Below are 22166 nucleotides of genomic sequence, written 5' to 3'. Positions count from 1 at the left end.
TAAGGATGTAGCATTCTCCTTCCTCCAATCTGTATCGTTGCATGGATCTAAACAGACAAAGACTTGTATTACTGTCAGAGAGCATTTAGGACACACTGTATCATACACAGCTATGTTGGGTAGCAGTGCCAAACTCCATTTGTTTCCACGCATCAGAGTCTACTAGAGCAATACTAAGCTGGTGTTCCATTTCATGGGCTTGTCTGTTTTGGGTCATGCACCAGAAGCAAAATGCTTTGCCTACACAGACAGCGGATAACATCTCTGATCCCATTATTTACTCTGTGGAAGACTTACACATTCCCTCTGAGATGAATGGGGTTTTTGTTTTTTTTTGTATTTTTTGGTGGGGGGGAGTTTTTCTTTTATAAAATCTGTTTTCACCTGATTACACCAGGGAGGGTATCACGACACTCTTTATCGTAGCTCACAAACAAGCAGAACCTTGAAGTGACTAAATGTGTGGTATCACCCTACAAATAGCAGCTATCCACTTGAGATCAAAGAAGATGAAACCATGGAGTGATTCAGAGCAGACATTTGAGGGAGGAAACAAAAGGAGACACACACGCAGTGCTTGCCGAGTGAGTTTGATGTCTTCTCACACACAAAAATACCTCTGTTGGGAAAAAAATAATAATATTGAGATAAGGCTTTGGAGTTGCATCACAGGTCTCCTAGCAACCATTCCCGGTGTCATGGAGGTCCCCTGGAGATTCAGCTGTGCGCAAATAATGAGTAACAACCGAAGAAGTAAAAGGCTGGTATATAGAGATGTGGATTCAGTGTGGGTGGAGCTCAGTAAGAAACACTGAAAGTAAAAGACCAATGGTAATGAATGCTTTCAAAGTAAGACCCATGAGAAATTGTAAAAAATTATACTAAACTAGAGACCATCCTAATCCTAGAATGTCAGGTAGGGATGTAAAGTGCGTGTGTGGAAGGGCACACTTTCAGTGCTCAAACCACACCCAGCTTCAAACTCTGCCTTCATTGGGATCTTCACGATAAAGTTTCGTGTCTGTGTTTTGCACGGTTGTGGCGTTATCAAGTAGACAAAATCTATTGACATTCAGATTGTTTACATGATGTCAGAAAAAGGAAAATTACTGTGTTAGTCCAACTAAAACTGGACTTTTAAAAGACATGTAAACATGGTGGTCCGACTGAAATTGTACTAAATCACATTTCTCAAAGTTGGACTAACACGCCTAAATAATGCAGATCTAGCTATTTCTTCATGTATACACTTCAATTGGACCTGAACTTGCCGAGGCATTCTGGGCATGCTCCAAAGTCCTCATTCCGGTCTTCGGACATCACCATAAGCTTGAGGGATAGCATGTTTCTCATTTGTACAGAAAGTAAACCGTAGAAATGTACAGCGCTGAAAAGTTATCCACGTTATCACAGTTTGACATGCAATCCCTTTGCCGCTTGCTAACTTGTTTGATTTGTGACATAATAGGTCAACCACAAGAAGCTCCAATAGCTACTACTTGAAAGCAGGCATATCGCCACCTACCGTGGCCAAGATGGACATACTTCCATCAATAATTCAATTCTCCCATGGAGCTTGTATAGTGGGACAAGGACATTTGTCCAATTTAATGGCCTAATTGAGCTATAACCACAGCTCACTGAACTGTAAACATAGTGATTAACACCTGGCAAAGTACTGAAAGCAGCTTTTGTGGTAGTTATGCTATAATGGGTGTCTCCAAGAACATTTTGCCATGATGACACAAAATAGTCAACTATTCCACAATTTGATGTTGTCTGACTTTACGCAGAATTGCTTGGTTTCTCCAAATAAATCATAATATACAGCCTATTTTGGTATACAGTTATGCTGAACTATCTCTAGTTACTATTGAGGTTTGGACTAACAGCAAGTAGTGTGCAGATGATGTGGTTAGCTAGCTAAGATGCTACTTTGACTAAATCATCAGTGGCAAAGTAAACAAAGGACGGACCTTTAAACCTTTTGCATATTAACATGACATATATTTAATATTTGTAGTGAAGCCTGCCTAGAATGTAGGGCGGTAACAATGGAAGCCAAACAGAATTGAAAACTCATCGTCTCTGCAAGTCTTGAAATATGGAGGACACACTGCTCTTTTCTCCCCATCCAATCAAAACAGTCACACACACACACTCACATTTAGTGCATGCACAAAATACACATTTTTACACATATCCATCTCTTTCGCTCACATGCCTGCAATGAGGAACACTTTGGGCATAAATCTCTCCACTCATAGACACAAACACGAACATGACATCTCTTATTTCCCACATTGCTTCCATCCAGCATTTAGGGAAGTATTGTAGAGGCCCTTCTCAAAATAGACCAGCCTTGCTTTAGCTTCAAAAAGACGAAGCGGAAATAAGCAGGAACACCGGTCGGCCCATTAAGAGTCAGGTGTGCGGCACACTTCAAAGTCAAAAGAAGTCGTGAATGCGGCACAAATGAAGCCTCCGGTGTGCCGATTCAAACTTCCACATCTCGATAATGACCTCACTCTCCTACACGATTACTCATCATTCATTCAGCCGCTGGTGCTGTGGTGGGAAGGTAGTGCTGGCTCGTGGATTTGAGGCTCTCAGAAGGTGACGGGGGGGCGGGAGATTTGCGTGAATGAAAGTAATTTTGGAGTAGTTGGGAGAAGACTTTATGATGCCCCCTCACAATAATAGTCACTTTTACTTCCATGTGAAGTTTGCCTGGCTATGTTTGGCTTCATTAGCTCGTTTTTCTCTGTAGTTTAAATGCAATTTGATTGCTGCTAAAGACTCTTACTTCACTTCGATGCTACCTACTCTAACACTGTGAGTTTTACTCCCAGTGCTTTATGTCAGCCTGAAAGGATCGATGATAAGCTCTTTATTCTGCTGAATTTGGATGTTTTTACCCTTCACTCCATCTCTGCATGATTTACTGGAAGATCCCCTCAGGTTTTATGACGCATACAATTTTAAACAGTATTTCCATGTTTTTCAGTTAAATATGTATACTTATACAACATATACTTTATCTCCATCATTGAAAAATCCAAGAAAGGATGAGCAAATTTCAGAAGTTTAACTGCTATTCACAAGATGTCTCATACTTCACTGTCAAGTCCAATCGCTGTTGTTTTTGCACTGAAGATTTAACCCTGTAACAGCCCTGTAACAGCTGAACAGACTCCAGTTTTCTTGTGCTGCATTTGCCTTTCACCAAAAGATTCTTCATCATAGTGGTTTAACCTGGTTAAATAAAGATTAAATAAATAACAGGAAAAAACACAATGAGCAAGTTGGCAAGAAACACTCATGACGCAGCCGGACACGTATGCGATTGCAAGGTTAAACAGAAAGTCTCCAGCCTTAGTGTGTATTTTAAAGTACTATCCATTTAGAGGTAGTGCAATTTTAATGTTTTGTGATGTAAATGTACATTATTTTCTGTGAGAACACCACTAGCTGTGCTGACACTGCTAATGGTGGTGACAGAGTTAGCAGTTACGATGCTAAAGGGGGTTTACAGCTTAAAATGAAGCTGCTAGCACACTAAAATATAACTCAAGACCTTCTACTGATACCACCTTGACCCCTTTATCTAGGTCAATAGGATATCATAGCTAATCTGCCTGGGCAAATTAAAGCTTTTAAAGCATGCTGATAGAAGAGATACTGGCTTTATCTTGTGGAGACAGAAAGGATTGTGGTGCGTGATGACACAACACACACCTTCATCTTAGTGGCACCAAATCAAAGAAATACAGGAAAAACCTTTTAATGTGTCTGCATGCCCACATTGTACCGCTCCATTATTCAGCACACTGTCAGAAATTGGTGGCAGTTTGAGAACTAAATATATCTTCTGTGTTTCTCTCTCTGTGTCTTCAGTTCTGCTTGACTGTACATTCGTTTCATGCAAAGGCTCTGATTTATTTATTTTTTTAACCTGCTGTGCATTAAACCAGCTGTACAGTGATGTGCTCCTGAATGCAGCACGCAAACAGAGGCCACAGGTTCCTCTGTGGGGCCTCTAAATGCACAATTATTCAGTGAGTCAAAACAGCAACCAGTATGTGTTTGTAGGCATATTTCCCCAATATTTTCTGAATGTTTCAGTCTTGATTTTAGAACACTATAATTTGGGAAGCATCCTCCCTCCTCAGAGAACGTACTGTCTGTCCTGGTGGTGCCACTTTATAAAAACCCTCAATTTCAGTCCATCAAATTAGAGGAAATCACATTTTCCTGCTCTACCCTTTTATGCAGTTTTCAGCTTTTTCTACATGAATTAGGGCAAATTGGAAAATGTTTTTAAGTTACTTTGGACTAGATTCGCCTAACACAAGCTCTAAGGAAAATGCAGAAGCTTTTTCTTTTTTTCAATTTAAATAAAGGTAAAAGTGATATTTCTAAGATACTGAGTGCCCTAGAACTTTCTGAGTCCCTTTGCAGCCAGTATTACCACAACGTCATCCTCCCCTGCAACATTAATGTCATTCTTAAGTAGCTGAGGAAAGTGCTTGTCGACAGATAAAAGTGTTTTTTTCTCCCTGAAAAATAGATTTCTGTGCAAGCACCAAGCCATTTACATTTCACTCAAAAGCCCCACTTTTCCTGTCCCCTTTCCAGTCTTTTCCCTGTTTTTATTGTATTTTGGATAAAAATGTATCCTCAAAAGTCTGCATCTCATCAGGCGTGTTTATCCAAAGCTAGGTTTACAATACTCCCTTCCTATCTGTAAATAGCAAAGGAGATTCTCCCAGCAAGTCTATATAACCTGTAGGGGACTGTTGGTGTAAAGGCGGACATAAAGACCAAGCTGTCAACTAACAAACCAGCAGACTGGTGGCTAATTTCCAAGTCTGAATGCATCAACATCAAACAGTTCTTTAATTGACTTAGAATCACACTAAATGTAGAGCATAGAATGGGAAAGGGGATATTATGAGCTGTCACATTGCATTTATCACCTACTTTTTTTTCCACTTTGGGATTGTATGGAAAATTGAGGTTAGAAAAAATGGACTGGGGAATCAGTGAGGAATCTGAGGTGAGGAGCCAGATATTCCCACAGCTATTCATGTCAGCGTGAAATGTTGCGGCATGTGAAAAACAGGGATAGACCAACCTTAAGCACAGTGGTTCCCAACGGGTTGAGCCATTGGCTCCAGATTTCTCCTTAGTCATTACTACAAGGTCGGCACATAAGAGAAGTTACCAAATAATCTCATTTTATTTGACAAAATTTAAATAGCACGTGGGCTTAAAACACAAAACTAATGTGCAATATTTAAAATCAGGGGCATTTCTAGGATTTGAGGGCACTGGGGGCTTAGCCAGGACCTCTGCAGGTAAACAAAATCACCAATTTTTAATTTTTTAATTTTTTTTTTTTAAAAAAAACATGCCTTCCAATCCAGGGGGTCCACCGGACAGAAAGGAATGTTTTGTTGACAAAAAATGCTGATTTTTCTTTTTCTATTTTTTTTTTCTTTTTTAAAATTTTGGTTGAATTCAGAAAACTTTTAGCAAATTTGTTTTCTTCCCACCAAAATAAAAATCACCAAAAAGACATCCCTTTCTCGTGATCAAGAGTTCTCACGGGCAAAATTCTGAATTCATATGTAATTATGACAAATTTCACATAAATGTCAAGGGAAAACATATATATATGATATATATATATTTATATATACAAAATGTCAAAGGTCCACTTGACTGTTACATCACAATGTTCTTCAAAAACAATGTTCTGACCATTATTGAACGTCATAACTCAGGAACAGATGGGAAGACATTTAGTCAGATACTGAACTGGTGACACTAATCTTGGGCGTCCACCTTGAAACTGTGCTGATTGTACAGATCGTCTGTGCTGCCGGGGCAAGATGCATGTGTGTGAAGCGTCCATGTTTGCACAGACATGGGTGTGAATTGTTAGTGCAACTTGACTGGTTTGCAGAGGCATATAACCATGTGGCGGTAATTCTAGTTCATATTTAGATGCACGCAAGTAGTACCCCTGTCAAAGTACCCTTTGATTTTGACGAATGAAATTGAAAACTCATTCCAGTCAATTTTGGATTGAGAATCAAAATTATGACACACCTACATGGAAATGGAAATGGATTGTTTCCTTTGATTTTGAGGGTTAAGGAGCTGCAGTAAAATATACACCTCCCCCCACCCCCCCCCCCTCTCTCTTCTCCTCTCCTCCTCTGCATCCCATTTCTTCCCTCCTCTCCCGCCTTCATTCCAGCAGTCAGATGGCTCCTGTGAGTGAGTCCCAAGCGGCCAGCCAGCCGGGCTGCCTGAAACTTATGACTAGCCATGTTCTTCAAACATCATGCCGCAACCAAAGCATGGCAGGATGACAGATAGTCCCTTCAATGTATAGTGACAAACAAATTAGTGCAAAGATGCTTCTCGCTGCATACCAGATGTGTTGGGCTCTGTGGTATGGAACAGCCGATGAAAAACTGTCCACGTCCCATCTGTGCTTTGCCGCGACCATCGGTGCAGCAATTTGTGCTGAACAAAGTAGTGCAAACAGCCAGCCTGATTATATGTGTCATAATGTGAGGCATAAAACACTTCTGGGGAAGATCACACTGAAGCTGGCAGGTTGATTTGACGACAGGAGAGGGAGGCTGTTTAGCGGAAAAGGACAGAATGCAGGTGAGCTAATGAACAGACGGAGTGAGAGGTGAATAAACAGGATGAGGGGAACGGGTGAGCTGGCTTTTAACAGTAAAATAACAAAAAATGGGGGAATAAAAGTGGGAAAAACAAATTTCTTTCAGCCTTCCAAACTGATAGATTTCTCGTTGGGCGAGTAAATCTCAGGAGGATATCCGACAGAGCAGCGGGTAGATGTTTGTACCAAAATAGTCATGGTAGTAACCATTTAAAACCTGGGAACAACATTTTGGACAGCCTTCAGACACCTTTCTTATGCATTTAAACCTTTGAAACCTGAGAAAAATGGTTTGATTTTTATTTTTAAAGCATGGCTAAAAAGGGAATGTGCAACTTGGCAAGAGATGTCCCGAAAATTGCAAAAAATTAGGAAAAGCTGACAAGAAAAGAAAAATACTAGAAAATAGTAATTTAGTCATAATTAAATATTTGAAGTTAATTACATTTACATCTGTAGCGCTTCTGACATGCCATTTCTTTACTTTTTTGTTTGTTTTCTTTTAGATCCCTTTTTTTCTTGACTTGTGTGCTAATTTTCAGATAATTCACTTGTAACTTATTATTTCCTTGCAAATTTGGGGTAATTTCTCGTGATGTTCATATCCTTACGTGTTTTTGATTTGACATTACGCCAGTTTGCTCACATTTCAAGGGGTTCAACTATACTAAAAGTCTCGGCCGTGTTTTGGTGTCATTTAGGGGTGCACTGCTCTGCTTCCCCTAAGCTGCTCCTGTGCTGTCTGTGTCACACACACGCCTTTACTGGTTCGCGCTGTTAGTTCTGCGGCACATAAAGAACATCAGCTGGTTATTTTGTGCGCATACTTATGAATTTTATTAAATATCTACACAAAAAATATGCTTGGCTGCTGTGTCAAAAAGTTAAATTAAGACACTGTTTCCAAACATAAATTTGCAGTTGTGCCTAAAAATACCCCACTGCTTTCAGCTATTTTTCTCTCTCACAACTTCCTTCTCCTCAGAGTGTCGCTTTCCGGTTCTCACTGCTGTCCAGGCTTGAGCTGGCAAAAGCAGGGCTGTGACACCAACGGGCCAATTTGTATCTAACCTCACACCTACCGATTGACTCCTACACACTCTGAGATTGGAGACCACATGTGGGGTCACATCGCCATCCGAGTGCCTCGTCAGCGTGGCCGTGCGCTTACTGTCGAGGTTGGCAACAAGTTACAGAACGTTTTCTCTGCTCTAAACGCACAGGCAGGACTTGAGCTCTAAACACATGAATTTGCGTGTGTGAGAACAGTGAAGGCGTCATGAGTCAAACTAGAGAATGGCATTATTTGATATTTATGCTTGGCATTGGCGCGGGTGACAGCGCTGTACGGCTGCGCGAGGAAGTGCAGCTGGCTGACAGAAAGAGGGATCACCGTGGGAGGGAGATGAGCAACAACACACTGAGAGGCAGAGACATTCCTGACCTGCTTAGTGTCATTACACCGCAGACTTATCTCGCTCGCTCTGCCTTGTAAATACACTCGAGTGCTTGTTATCAAACGAGCGAGGCGACAAACCTCATCCAGGTTTGAGTCCTCAGCTTCCTCTGCATGCTTGTAAATGAGTCATTCTCATGGATGGCAGCCTACATTAATATTCTGTTAAGGAGGGAAGCGAGCGCGCATTAAATCCGCCACTTATCAGGTAGCGATCGTGATCTGTGTAGAACTTTGAGAAAAAGAAAAAAAAAGTCATGCCTGTTTGCTTTTAATTGCCAAAAGGTATTCGGGGAAAGGACGGCAACAGCATATGGGATTCCTTTTGCTTATTTTTATTCCTGCTCCATCTCTAGGCCGCGCTGACATTTCAACAAGTTCATTTTTTTGGATGACATGTTGCTTGTAAGTTTCTTTCCATCTTTTCATAAAGGCCTGTACAGCACTCAGGTACCTTTGTTCAGATGCTGCTATTTTAGCGCTAAAAGCTTTTTCAGTCAAACGCAAAGCCGTCCGAAGGAAATAGACTTTCTATTCATGGTGCAGGAAAAAAACAGAGTGAAAATTTTATTTTTTCTTACATCAAAAACATACTTTGGCACTGTTCTGGCATGACATATGACATTAAAAAGCTTTTATCATGACAGTATTCTCAAGTCTTGAAAGTAAGCGCGGCTCCCAGAGGTGAGCGCTTGAGATATGAGCGGTGTTAGGCGGCGGCGTGGTCGACAAGGCAGAGCCTCGGCGTGATCATAAGCCCCGCTGTACCACCGCGCCGACTGCAGGGCCTCTGTGACAATCCGCAGCCGTCACACACTCTGAGCAGGTTCCTCAATGACACTCAACCATGGCAAGTCGCCTCTGAGGAGCATAAGAGTGTACTCTGTGTCTCGCTGTCAAAATGGAAAAGCAGAGGGGGGAAAAAAAGGGAGAAAGTGGCATCAAATTTTCTCCTGTGCCACGATATGATTAAGCAGTTCGATGTCCACTGGAGTTCTCCTGCTTGTACGCTCCACAGTGGGATACATTGTTGTATTCTGTGACCACCTCGGTTTGATTTGGAGTAAAGTAGCCCTCGCTGCCGGCACTGCCTATGAATTTAAAGAGGCTCTGCTAAATCTTATCTTTTATTGTATTATATAGTGTATTACAGCAGGGCCCAGATGTAGTATTTGCAATAAACAGTAATGAAATGCAGCTAAATGAAAAACCATGTGAAGCAGAAAAAGATGAAAAGTTTGAAATATTTCAGCAAAGTGAGAGAGTAACACCAATATAGCATGCTGACAATAATCAAAGTAATAAAACTGATTTTAAATCAAGACACTGCACATTTGTCGTCCCATATGTTAACATACAAAGTCTGATTTCGATATACAGTCCAGTCGACTTTGTGGGAGTATTTCTCTCTCAGATCATTTAGGGATAATTTTACTTGATTACTTCTTGGCAACACAAGTGTGGTGAGATTAACCATCTTACAAAAACAAATGTTTTTGGCTTCTTTAACTGGCGCCAACACCAGCCTTCTTTGTTATCTACATTTCTTAATTGTACGATTATTTGTTTGTTAATTATGCAATTATCTAAAGCAAGAGCCTCACAAAGCTGCTGCTATAACTGTGACTGCATGACAGCCAGCCAGTAATGGTCATCAGAGGTACTTTGGAAGTTTTGCTAATAAATCTGAAAGGGATAGTTTTGGATTTGTTGAAGTCGGGCTTTATGAGTATTACTTGCAGTAGTTGGCATGCTTCCTTTTTGAAGAAGCAGGCAGGGGTACCACCGTGGAAGCTAGTACTGTTCTGGAGAGGAGCAGCAGCAAAACCTACTTCAGCCCCCTGAAAAAAGGCCCACATAAATGAATAATTGTCATTATTATTGATAATATTTCCATCACTTTACCTTACTGTCAGACAGTCCTTTCCTTCTGTGCTACATTTTCTCAACCGCCGACCTCTCGTATTCCTACATTTAAGTGCAACTGTGCCATGCACAGGATTACGCTGTAGGTCCCCCGAGTTTTGTTGCGCGATCAGAGTGAAACTTTTCTAAAGATTTCTAAGGATATGCATGCTTTTTTGTTTTTCAAAGCCAAAAGAAAACAGCTTTGGCTAGTTGCACTTAATATAGACATCAACACCCCACACGCAAGACTGAGATGACTCAGCGTTTGCGGTTAACATTTCTCTCAAGAGGATTATGTAAAACCACTGCCAAATAAGCCAGAGAGACAAATACTGAGGAGCACCTCTGTAACCAGCTATCTGGTAAAATTTTATGCATAATACCAACAAATAAAGAAACAACCTGCCAAATACCTAGTACAGAGTTGGCATCTTGTGATTCAAAAAGAGAAGAAGTTTTACTTTTGTACTCTGGTTCATAAAACAGCTGACATGTGGCATAATACAATGCATGGTACAGTTGGACGTTTTTTTGCCTAGGAATACTGAAGTTATACAGTTGATAAAATGTAGTGCCAAAGAAAAGCTGTTGTGTAAACTTTGACTGATGCAGATTTTTTTAAGTGGCTAAAATACTCTTTGCTGCTGCCCCTATCCACAGCAGTATATTGCTTAGCTACGATGAGTTTATTAGCTTTAGTAGCGCCTGTATTTATGGCCTAAGCCTAATAAGTAGCTCTTATAGTACACTTCATAAAATTCCCAACTATTCCTTTAAAGTGCAATTATGCAGGATATGCAGGCATACTTATAACTTTTTAAAATGTATTTGTCCCTTCTCATTTTTGTGTATCTTATCTGTTTTAATTTGATTTCAGAAAGTTTAACAAGATATCTGCAATCAAGTGAGAAAAAGTATGAGATTATAGAGAAAATTGAAATGTGAATTTCGAGTTTAATCAGTGTCAGTCTCAAGGGGTGTGACACGTGTAGCTTTTAACATGATTAAATGAAAAGCAATATCAGTCAACCACAGTCCCTGGATGAGAGCATTGAAATCACAAAGTAAACAAGTAAAGAGAAAGTGAGACATTTGCCGCAAGCCATCGACAGAAATACTTATGTGCAGAGCTGTAGGTGACAAAGCTCATGTTATTCTGCACACCGAAACATATGTTGAAAAATATTCACTGACAATAACAAAGACAACATGCAGGGTCAGAGTCTGCAGTGCAATGAAGACACTCTGTCCTTGGCACTCATGTCCAATAGAGTAAATGTAAAGCAGATGGCCTGGCTACTTTGTCCTCACTGCCACTAATCAGCTGCTAAATATCCATCAGTCAGTGCTAACACATCACCCTACCTCTTTTTTACTCCCTCTATCCATCCACCCCCTCCTCCACTCATTGTTCAAGTGTGAGTTCATTAAAAGTTGGTTATTTTCACCCATTCTCCCGTTTCCCGCTTCATTCTGATTTGCAAACTTTCATATACGTAAGAGCTTCTTCAGCATATCTGCAACAACACACCAACAGAAAGAAACACCTAAATTAAAACACATCATTCCTCACACATTTGTGTTGACAGGTGGGAGATACCTGAGCCTAAATACAAACCCACATCCTGTCGGTGATTATCACCATGCGGTTGATGTGAGCAGGTCTTCCCAGCTAAGATTTTGTTTTTTACACGAGTCATTATGCATGGAGCCCAACATCAGAGCAACCTGAGAAATCACACATCGAACTACATTGCAACCCTATTTAAATATGCAGACAACGCAGTGTAAATGGGTCTGATGGCAGTGTTGGTTTTATTTGTCTTAGGAGCTCACTTCAGGTCTCTGGAGTGGAAATTTAAAAAGTGAAATACTTTTACAGTCACATTCCTGCACAGCTGAAATTAGGTGCATCTCACTTCCCTTTACTGCATCCGCCACTCTTGCTTTCCTCACATTTTAGTTCCCCCCACTAAAGATACAAGTAAAGAGAATTTAAGGAAATTCAACATGGTTTTCTCCCAGGTGCCTCTGCAAGTGAGTAAACAACTATAGTGTCTTGATGCTTTGGAGTTTGTATTTGCATAGGGTGACAAATTAAAGAAAAACCTGAATGCTGATTCCTGCAGTGATGGGATGTAGTGGCTTTGTAGTGCATTTGTCTGTCCTGGTTTGGGCCCACATAATCTTGCAATCCATCGTCTGTAGGTCTGAGGACCATAAAGCCTCTCGAGGTCATAATTAGGGTTGCAGCCAACTACTATTTTCATTATTGATTAATCTGTCCATTTTCTCAGTCAATCAATGAATTGTTTTCTTTTAATGAGTAAAACATTTCCTGTGTAATCTCCTGGAGCCCGAGATGACGTCTTAAAATGTTATGGTTTATCCTACCAACAACCCAGAAATCCAATGCTATTGAGTTAATTATCATATATGACAAGACAAGCGTCGGTTTTTAACATTTAAGAAGCATGAAACGTGTGGATTTTTGCTTTAAAGATCACTATTATTTGATTACCTAAATAGGTTTTGATTAATTTCCAGTTGATTTAACTTACTGACTAATCAACTAATCATTGAAGCTTTAGTTATCACTCAGTGGCCGATGAGTTTCAGAACAGGCTGCAGTGCCGCCTTTCATTTGGCACAAGGGATCACTGAATGGTTTGATAAGTACGAAAATGATGTAAATATTATACTATTGTCTTCCAGACCATTCTAATTCAAAAGTCTTCAAATACCACTGCTTTTGCAGTCATTTGGTGTAAGATCCAGACACTAAATCTACTTGTCCTGTCTGCATAATATGTGCCGGATGGTGTTAGCTGAGAATGCGGCCAGACAGAACTGCTTGTGGTGTTATTTTATGTAGGTGGACAGAACCTGCTGCAGCAGCATGATGCGTGGACGGTCTGCGTCTGTTGAGAACGCAGCAGGACAGAACCTGTCATGTCTGCATGACACGCAAATGGACATCGTCAGGTTAAAATGTTTCCAGTGAGAACATAATATAAGGAGCATGAAAGTCCCTATTGGGCAAGCAGGAGGGCAGGGGGATGGATTTAACCATCCCCAGACTGTTTGATTCCTGTCTGAATGTGATGGGTTTATTTCCTACACCTTATCATGTGCCTCTTTTACCGAAACCTAACCATCTGTGCCAGCATGTGCTTTTGTTGATGTACAGGTGTTTGTTGCCATGACCTTGTGTTGTCTAAACATAACTATGCGCAGTGTAATCCCACCATGTGCTTTTTTTGACATCTCAGCATCTATAGTGCCATCCCATAATGTCAACAGCAGACACAGAAGGATACGAAAGTGTAATATGCAGACTTGGAAGTCCACTGCAAATTGGCAATATGTGACACCTTATGCTGAGAATGTGTTGGGTCTTCACAGTCACCGGATGTCAGCCTGACTAAACACTTATGGAAGATTTCTTTGTGCGAAAATGAGGGATTATTTTCAGAAGGAAAAGTGTTAATCCCTTCAGTAGAGTCCCAGAATCAACGCCAAGGCATAGGTTTTTCCTGTAATTTCGTCGTATAACAATAAGGGAGCAGTCACTGCTTTTTCTGTGTCCTCCCACATGCCACAATCATGATGAATCAGTCTTTAATATTAAAATGAACTCATGGCAAAATGGCAAAATAAAATTATAGCATGCATAGACTTTTTCTTTTTATGTAAGCCTCGAATGTTCACAATTATACAGCCAAAAGGTGGAGGGAACACTTAACTCTGTGTCTATTTTTACATGCTTTTCTGCTTAGAGATCATATGAGAGAAGAGACAGCAATCAGGTTCTAAGTGCTGTGGAGAAACAATGCAGCCTCTAATTTAGTGGCTCAGTGGCTTTCAATCCGAGGCTTGCAGGAAGACATAGAGAAGAGGGAGAGAGGGGCAGGTGGTAAACGGAGAGAGAGAGAGTCAATGACTTCCCCCAGCGCCTGTTTCAATAGTGTCTCCTGTCGCTCATCTGACCCATTGGTTATGCGGAGCCATGGGGAAATCTGATTGGGCTCATTACCCTTTCCTCAGAACTGATACAGGAAGTGCAAGGAGAGAGAGACTGGGAGAGAGAGAAGGAGAGCGAAAGAGAGCCTCTTCTCTGGCTCATTGTGAATGGACACCATCACCAGTGTTGTCACTATCAGAAGTGTATGGCCATCTGCCAAGGCTCTCCCTATCTAACCTGGCTCTCCTCTGCCTCCCCGCCTTTGTGCGGTGGAAACAAATGAGCGCCGTCTCCTCTCACCGTGTCCTGGTGCAGTGGGGGGACAGATGTAGCGAGCTGAAGCCATTGGCATGCATTGTCTCATCCATTCGGCCGGCTGGTGAATAAGAAGGGATGGATGACAGATAGCGTGAAGGGCATGTAAGGTAACGGTGTCCACATCAGCGATGGTGATCGGTGGTACATTTGATGAACTTTGCACCAGGCAGGTTTTTTTTCCTCTGAGCTCTGAAGTGACGCTTTAACCAAAATGAAAATCACCTTATTTGCCCAAGTTAAATTTAATTTTAATTAAATTTTAATTTTTCAAAATCTTAACACAAAAAAATGAAATGAAAATGAAATGAAATTAAAAAAAGACAATAGATTATAAACATGAATGAAAAAAACATAAACATTAAAAAATGAATATATTGATATGTTTTATGTGGATACTATCCTCATTATTACCGTTCTATCTAGGGCTGGGTGATGTGGAGAGAGTCAAATACAAGTATTTTAAAAATACAAAATAACGCCACTCTAATTTTTGTTCAAAATTGCAGTTGAATTTTTACCAATTGCAAAATACACAAAAGTAATTGAAATGCACATTACAAATACAGTTATTAGAAATACTGCCCATCTCTGCCCCTCGCTATTTTGTATAGAGGCTCCATATACAAAGTCAAGTAATGTCATCGTGTACATGAGGATCTCAAAATAAATAGATGGGCAGATCAATCAGCTATCGGCTATTTCATTTCCCAAACTAAGGATTATTAAATGATAAATTATTATATTGACCTTTGAAAACTAAATAGCCTCCAATCTGTATTTTGTTTATTATTTTCTATGATTATCATCTTTTCGGCTTTATAGAAAGGCAAAATCCCTCCACTCTGTTGTCAACGGTCTGACCTTATTTAAAAAACAATATGAATGGTGATCAATGGCAAGGACAAAAAAAACTAATTAAGTTCGAATTGTAACATGAATCATAAATATTTTGTTTGTCAATTTAAAAGATAATTTTCCAATTAAAAATAGTAGGAGTTCGTTGGAGGGTTATGACGTCGTCTAAGCAACTTGTGTATTCGTTGTAATTACATATTTTCACAGTCTTATACATCAACAGTTTTATTACAAACTTGGACTTTCTTGACTTGCAAATTTCTCTCTTAAATTGACAAACATCATGTGACAAGGCATGGCACAATTCAAACAAAAGGAAAACTTATTACAAATTATAAACTTATAAATTATTTGTCTCTTGCTATTGACGCCTGCACAAATTTGTCGAGATCTAAAGGTTTTTCACTGCAAGGATTTTAGCCTCTTTATTTTACTGGTCTGTGTTTTTGAGAAATTTTGACTAATTTTAGGTAAAAACTAAACAAAACATGGAGACAGCTTTATACATGCCCAAATGTGTGTGTTTTTTTTTTCTTTTCTCTACAGTCAAGCACACAATTAAACCCGTGTGATCATTAAAGTATCCAAAAAATGAAAAATAAAGTAATATTTGATTGGGTTTAAATGGAGCTGTTCTTTTAAGGAAATCTGTATTGTACCTTTAATTATTACCAAGTTTCATGGAACCGTCCTTATTAAAGACCTCACAACAGGTCATTTAGGACTGCTGATATGCACAACTATCTTGTTTAGACCTTAGAATTTAACCCTTTCTTGTTATTTGTACCAGCAATCTAACAAACCAGTTGTATTCTTGTCCCGCAGCTTCTGACTGTTTGAGTTCTCTGCAGTGTATTTTCATTTAAAAGGCTGGAAATATGCTGTATCTCTGTGGGAAAATCAATCACACTACAAACTGTAAACTACTAACACAAACTGCCTCTGACGTTATACACAGCTCACTCATAAATCAGAGTGAAGTGTGTTTGTGCCGGCGCTTCATAAACCTATCAAAAAACGATCAGAGGTGGCATTTCGAGGATGACCTCTAAACTGCGCTGCTTGCCACTGCGCAGTTGATTCAGCATCAGAGTTATTGAAAACATGATGATATTTTCTACTCAATAGCTACTTCCTGAGACATTTGAAATGAACTGAGTCCATTGAAAGTGAGAAGAATTGTTTTTTTTTGTTACTTTGAAATCATACAGACCTGAAGAGCTTTATACAGAAACACTCTATTCTGACTGTGAACTTTGTCACCGAAATAAAAATGTTCTGAATACAGAATAAAAGGGTCTATTCAGGCTTTTATAGAGCCCAGTGATGTGTCCAGCACTGCCGCAACCAGTGAGGATGGTGCAAAGGATTAGTTTCTTCTTTATATCATTGGCCTTTTAAAGATGGTAATGGCTATTCAGCTGATGCCATGAAACTTTGCAGAGACATTCATGTCTCCCAGATGAAGAAATATGCAATAAACGGTGGTGATCCCTTGACTTTTCATCTGACGCCATCATCAGGTAAACATTTAGCTTTGTACAATACTTTGTTTTATGACTAAATATCTGCAAAACTAATTACATTCCCCTTTGTGCAGTTAAATCATTGATTGGTGGTAATTAGCAAATGTTAGCAACCTAATATGCTAACAAAAAATTGCAAACATGGTAAACATTATGCCTGCTTAAAATCAGCATGTCAACATTGTAATTGGAAGCATGTTAGCATGGTATTTAGCTCAAAGTACTGCTTTGCATAACCCTTTTAGGCCTACTAGCATGGCTGTAGACCGTTAAGCCTTTTTTACATCTGCTGTTAATATGTGATTTGTTTCTGGATGTGTTATTGTGGTCTGATGTACAGGCCTTTACACCTGGTATTAATAATTTTTCATGATATCTTACTTTTCCAGCATCCTGGGGCTGGCATTTGTCGACAAACGTGGTGCATCCTAGGTTGGGTGAAGAAATGCCTTAGACAGGCGTCATTTGTTGTTTGAGACTTACAATCTACTATTTTGTAGCTTATCACAGGCAGGAAGATGCAGAGTTAGGGTACCTTTCATTTTGCTTTCTAAAGATTTTGGTAAAACTGTATGGATTGCATTTAAACCTTGCTGAGATCCAGTCTCAGATCAGGCCAGACCACCTCTTGATGTGGTCTGAGTGACATTAGCATTATGTGTTTGGGTTGTCCATTTGTCTGTACATCCAGCACATTCTTGTGAATTTCAATGAGCTGATTAGATTTGGGTGGTTGTATGTCAAAGGTCATGGTCCCTGTGACCTTGTTTGTCTCATTCTTGTGAGTGCAATATCTTAAAAACACCTTGAGGGATTTTTTTTTTTTTCTTTTTTTTTCAAATTTGGCACAAACGTTTGAGTAGACACAAGGAGGAGCTGGTCAGATTTTGGTGATCAAAGGTCAATGTCACGGTGTCCTTGTATTCATTTCATTCTTGTTAAAATGATATCTCAAGAAAACCTTGAGGACATTTTGTCAAATTTGACACAAACATTCAATTGAACTCAACAATGAGCTGATTTGAATTTGGTGGTCAAAGGTTAAGGTCACTGTAACCTTGCATACGTCTCATTTTCATGACCCCACGACCTGAAGATGACCTCATGTTAGTTTCCTCCAGGTTTACCACCTTGAACTCTTTTGGCTTGACAGGATATCCAGAAGCAGGTTTTCTCTATAGGTTCAAAGGGCAACTGGTAACATTAACTAAAAATACTTACAACTATTTCATAAAACACGTGGCATCCCGGCAAAAATGATCAACCATCACTGGTCATATTAGGCGACCAGGCTGCATCTCATTGTGTAGATTAGGAAAGATGAAATGGCTTACCTGGGTGTGCAGGATTTCTGTTGCTCTCACATACTCAGATCTATATTCACATTAGACAGCAGTAAAAGAGATCAATAAAATATCAAACTGTGCACTCCTGCTTTTGTGTTGCGAACCTGTAGAGTGTTAACAGCTTCGGTTTATTCTTTGAGGAGGATAAATTTGCTAACGCTCATGATATTTAGTCCATACTGTGTGCATCTGGTCTTTGCTATCTCATGCCCAGTGGGCCCTTTGACTTGGCAGAAGCTGTTGAGTGGGTGGTTTAGACCCCCTCAGCAAAACTGGATTATCAAATATACATTACAGACGTTTCAGGCCACAGTGTGACAGCTTAGGCTCCTGTGTGTTAATTGCCTGTAATTTCATGCTTGATGTGAACATTTGTCTTTCACGCTACAAGGACCTGGATCTTTTTGTGTCCAAGAATGAGTTAAGATATGTTTTACCAGCCAAAAGCTCAATTCAACACCTCTAATTGTGCCGCTTTTGTAAACACGCCAGACAGCAATGTTTTTACTGTAAACAGAGCTTTAGCTGCTTTAAAAAACAATATAGTCTGATTTGAAAATGGTCTGGATAATGACCCTGTTGGCTGAGGGAGTCATTTAGGGCCAAATTGCTGCTTGTGTTGGGCTTTAGTCTGTAATTAGGTCAGAATGGAAATGCTTGTATTGTGATGTTGGCCCACGAGGACTAGCACATCTCCAGCCTCAGTGTTTAGAGTGTATCCATGTGTGTCAGAGTGACTCATTGAGCCCCTCTAGTGCTGTCGAGCTGTGAGGAGAGAGAGAGAGAGAGCGAGCACCAGGGGCCGAGCTCATTCACAACCTTGCGCTCTTATCAAAACGTGTTTATTGCACTGTAATGTGGCGCCCTGTTTATGCTGCGTTTAGCTCTCCGAGATTGTCACCGCCGCGGGCCTGAATCTAGCTCCGGGGCTCTGTTGGAGCCAAGGAGCTGGGGGAGGGGGGGGTCTTGACCTCCGGCTCACCCTCTAACCTTCCTCACACCTACATGAACTCATTGTACCTCATTTTCTTCCTCCTGCTTTTACTTCATCACCTCTCTCCACTCTGTCCCCCTCCAGGTTCCTCCCTCTCTTTGCCGCTCCCTTACCTTTCTCTTTTATTGATCATTAGCTGGTGTTGGGGAGAGAGAGGGCTGTAATTAAGGAGCCAGACTGGTCTGTCAATTCTGCTCAGCGCTGCATGGAGTGCACCAGACCAAGCGATGGCCCTAATAGGGCTTCACACTGTAAACAACACGCACACCTGGACAGCAGCAGGCCCCAGGGAGGAACAGGAGAAAGACACTGTCGACAAGTTAGCACTGATGAAGAAAGGAAGTTTATCACTATAGTGTGTGTGTGTGTGTGTGTGTGTGTGTGGGTACGGAAGATTTAAAATGCCTAGTAAATTCCAACAAAAATGAAGTGAATTACAATACATGTCTCTATAATTTTTTTTCCTTTTCACGTATGTATTTACTGCATCATAATCAAATGAAAAATGTACAGTAAATACCCTGTTGTTATTATTTTATTATATTATTATTTTTATTGTAAAACGAGATCTAGCCGGCCACTATTGCATTGGAATGGACGAGGTGTCAATGCGTCACCCACCAGATGCATTCTGGTAGTTTGGCATCCCTTTTTTTCTGCTGTCTCTGGTCATTTAAAACCAGTTTCAAAAGTATTTGCATCATTTCTACAACATAGACGGCCTTGTTTTATGTGAGGGCATTTTCTAAAACAGTTAAATACTTTTTTTAAGAGAGTTTAGGGAATCAGACATGAAATGCTCACATGCACAAACCAGAAAAAAAAAAAAAAAAAAAATCAGGATAAGAATACAAACCCTCTCTCATGAGGCTGTATATCACTTTATTTCTTTGTTTGATCTTTGTTATTGAGGCTTCCATATGTGTATGTGTATTGTATTGACTTCCTTATGTAGCCATGTATGCATTGAGATCCATGCACGGGCGACAGAGACGCAGCCTTGTGTGCATACTCCCCACTCACTTATGCTCCGTCTCTGTCCCCACGTCGGGCCAACACTGATTCACAGGCTTTAATCGATAAAACTATCAAAACATCTCCGCCGCCGCCCTCTTGTTGACTCTGCGTGTCTCTTGTCTCTCCTCCAGAGAAAGTCAGTATGCTGTCAGCATTGATCGCTCCCTTCAAGTACATAAGCCCTGGGACCAGCAGCACAGAGGACGAGGACAGTTTAAGTAAGCTGCTGCCTCTTTTCTTTCTCTCTGTCAGCACGCTGCGCTGACTCCCACAGTGGCAGGCCTAATATGGAAATGATCTCTCTGTCACACACATAATTAGCTATTTGGGAGACGGGCTATTTGATTACGCGCGGATGTCAGCCCGTGTGTTGAAATGTGTGTTATCTTATAAAAGTGAGATTTGAGTGTTTGTGATAAATAAGTCATTAGGCAGGTACATGCACGCCTGCTTGCACTATCATGTACAATCTGCTTCAGCCCACCATGAATGTCAGCACTCGATCCCAGCCTCCCATCCAACCATTAACATTCTTGCGGCGAGATCTCAACACCCCATTTTTGTTCATTTCCCATCAGAAATGCAATACGCCACCACTTCCCCGTAACTAGGTTTGAAGAGCGTATCACAGCTGTTCAGACTCCGCTCTCACAGAGGATAGAAGTGTGAAATAAAGCGGGCTACAGACATTTCATCCTTTCTTGGAATGTCTGCCACTCGATGTGATCCCCACCCCCATTACAAATAGGATTGATGCTTTGCATTGGCCACGGGGACCAATGTTTCCCACTTACGACACAGATTCAGAACCAATTTGGAGGCAGATTACAGAATGATTTGGCAGATAACATCGCCATTTTTAGGGGATTTGTATTTGGATTTTAAAACACTTAAATATGATAGAGCCCCGTGGTATGAAGTGGGCTCGGCTCAGGGAGATGATTGTAGATTTGTTCATTACCATTTCATTGTGTATCAAGTGGCTCAATCTTGCCTGGGAGACTTTCCTTGATTCATTTTGTTCAGCCAGGATAAATGTGAGTGTCACACAGTAATGACTGCTTTTTTTTCTCTGTTTTTCTATCACACTCTTTCTGTTTTTGGTTTTGTTGCAGGCACCAGCAGTGCAGAGGTGAAGGAAAACCGTAATATTGGGAACTTAGAGGATCGCTCCATCGGATCTGCAGAGTGCCAGTCGCTTTTCTGCTCCGATTCTGCAAAAAGTGGGAGTTCCAGTCTGAAGAGGAAACGGCCGCTGGAGGAGGACAACAACGGACACTTGTGTCAACTCCGTCTCATTTATAAGAAACTGTCCTGGTCTGAAGCGCCTAAGAACGCTTTGGTGCAGCTCAATGAGCTGCGGCCGGGTCTGCAGTACCGCATGGTGTCTCAGACAGGCCCAGTCCATGCCCCCGTCTTCTCCATCGCTGTGGAGGTGAATGGACTGACTTTCGAGGGCACGGGCCCCACAAAGAAAAAAGCTAAGATGAGGGCTGCTGAGCTGGCCCTCAAGTCTTTCATCCAGTTCCCCAACGCTCCTCAGGCCCACCTGGCCATGGGAAACATCTCAAACCCCTCGGCCGACTTCACCTCAGATCAGGCAGACTTCCCTGACACACTCTTCAAGGAATTCGAGTCTTCGCCGTGCTCCGACGGTCTCTCGCTCTGCAACTCAGCAGCAGAGAGCGAGCTTCTATCGAGCGAGCTGCTGAGACATGGACGTTTGCTCCGACATACCTTGGACCTGATGGTGCAGGCTCAGCAGAGGCTCGGTGGCATTGTTCCAGAGCCAGAGGCCCCAAAGAGCCCCGTGGCGCTGCTCAATGAGCTCCGACCGGGCCTCCGCTACGCCTGCCTTTCAGAGCGAGCCGAAGGCCGACGGCTGCGGAGCTTCGTGATGGCGGTGCGCGTGGACGGGCGGATATTTGAGGGCTGCGGTCGCAGCAAGAAGCAGGCCAAGAACCAGGCAGCCCAGTGTGCTCTTCAGGCCCTCTTCAACATCAGGACGGCCCCCGAGGGGAGGACGGGCCTCAAAGCCAGCAGGAAGAGCTGTCCTCATTTACCCCAGGTGAGTAC

The 22166-nt window shown here is 41.2% G+C and overlaps 1 protein-coding gene across 1 annotated transcript in view; it reads left to right on the top strand.

The window, feature by feature from the left end:
- The window catches only part of adarb2 (adenosine deaminase RNA specific B2 (inactive)), a 208451-nt gene that overhangs the window by 109101 nt on the left and 77184 nt on the right, over nucleotides 1-22166 (top strand). The window contains exons 2-3 of the mRNA XM_042510581.1: nucleotides 20222-20308; nucleotides 21206-22158. Coding sequence (XP_042366515.1) covers nucleotides 20222-20308; nucleotides 21206-22158 — 1040 coding nt within the window. The remainder of the gene's footprint in view (nucleotides 1-20221; nucleotides 20309-21205; nucleotides 22159-22166) is intronic.

Source organism: Plectropomus leopardus, chromosome 21 (genome assembly GCF_008729295.1).
Source record: "Plectropomus leopardus isolate mb chromosome 21, YSFRI_Pleo_2.0, whole genome shotgun sequence".
NCBI classification, from domain to species: Eukaryota; Metazoa; Chordata; class Actinopteri; order Perciformes; family Serranidae; genus Plectropomus; species Plectropomus leopardus.
Note: the sequence above shows the minus strand (reverse complement) of the source record. Positions and strands in the feature narration are given on the sequence as shown.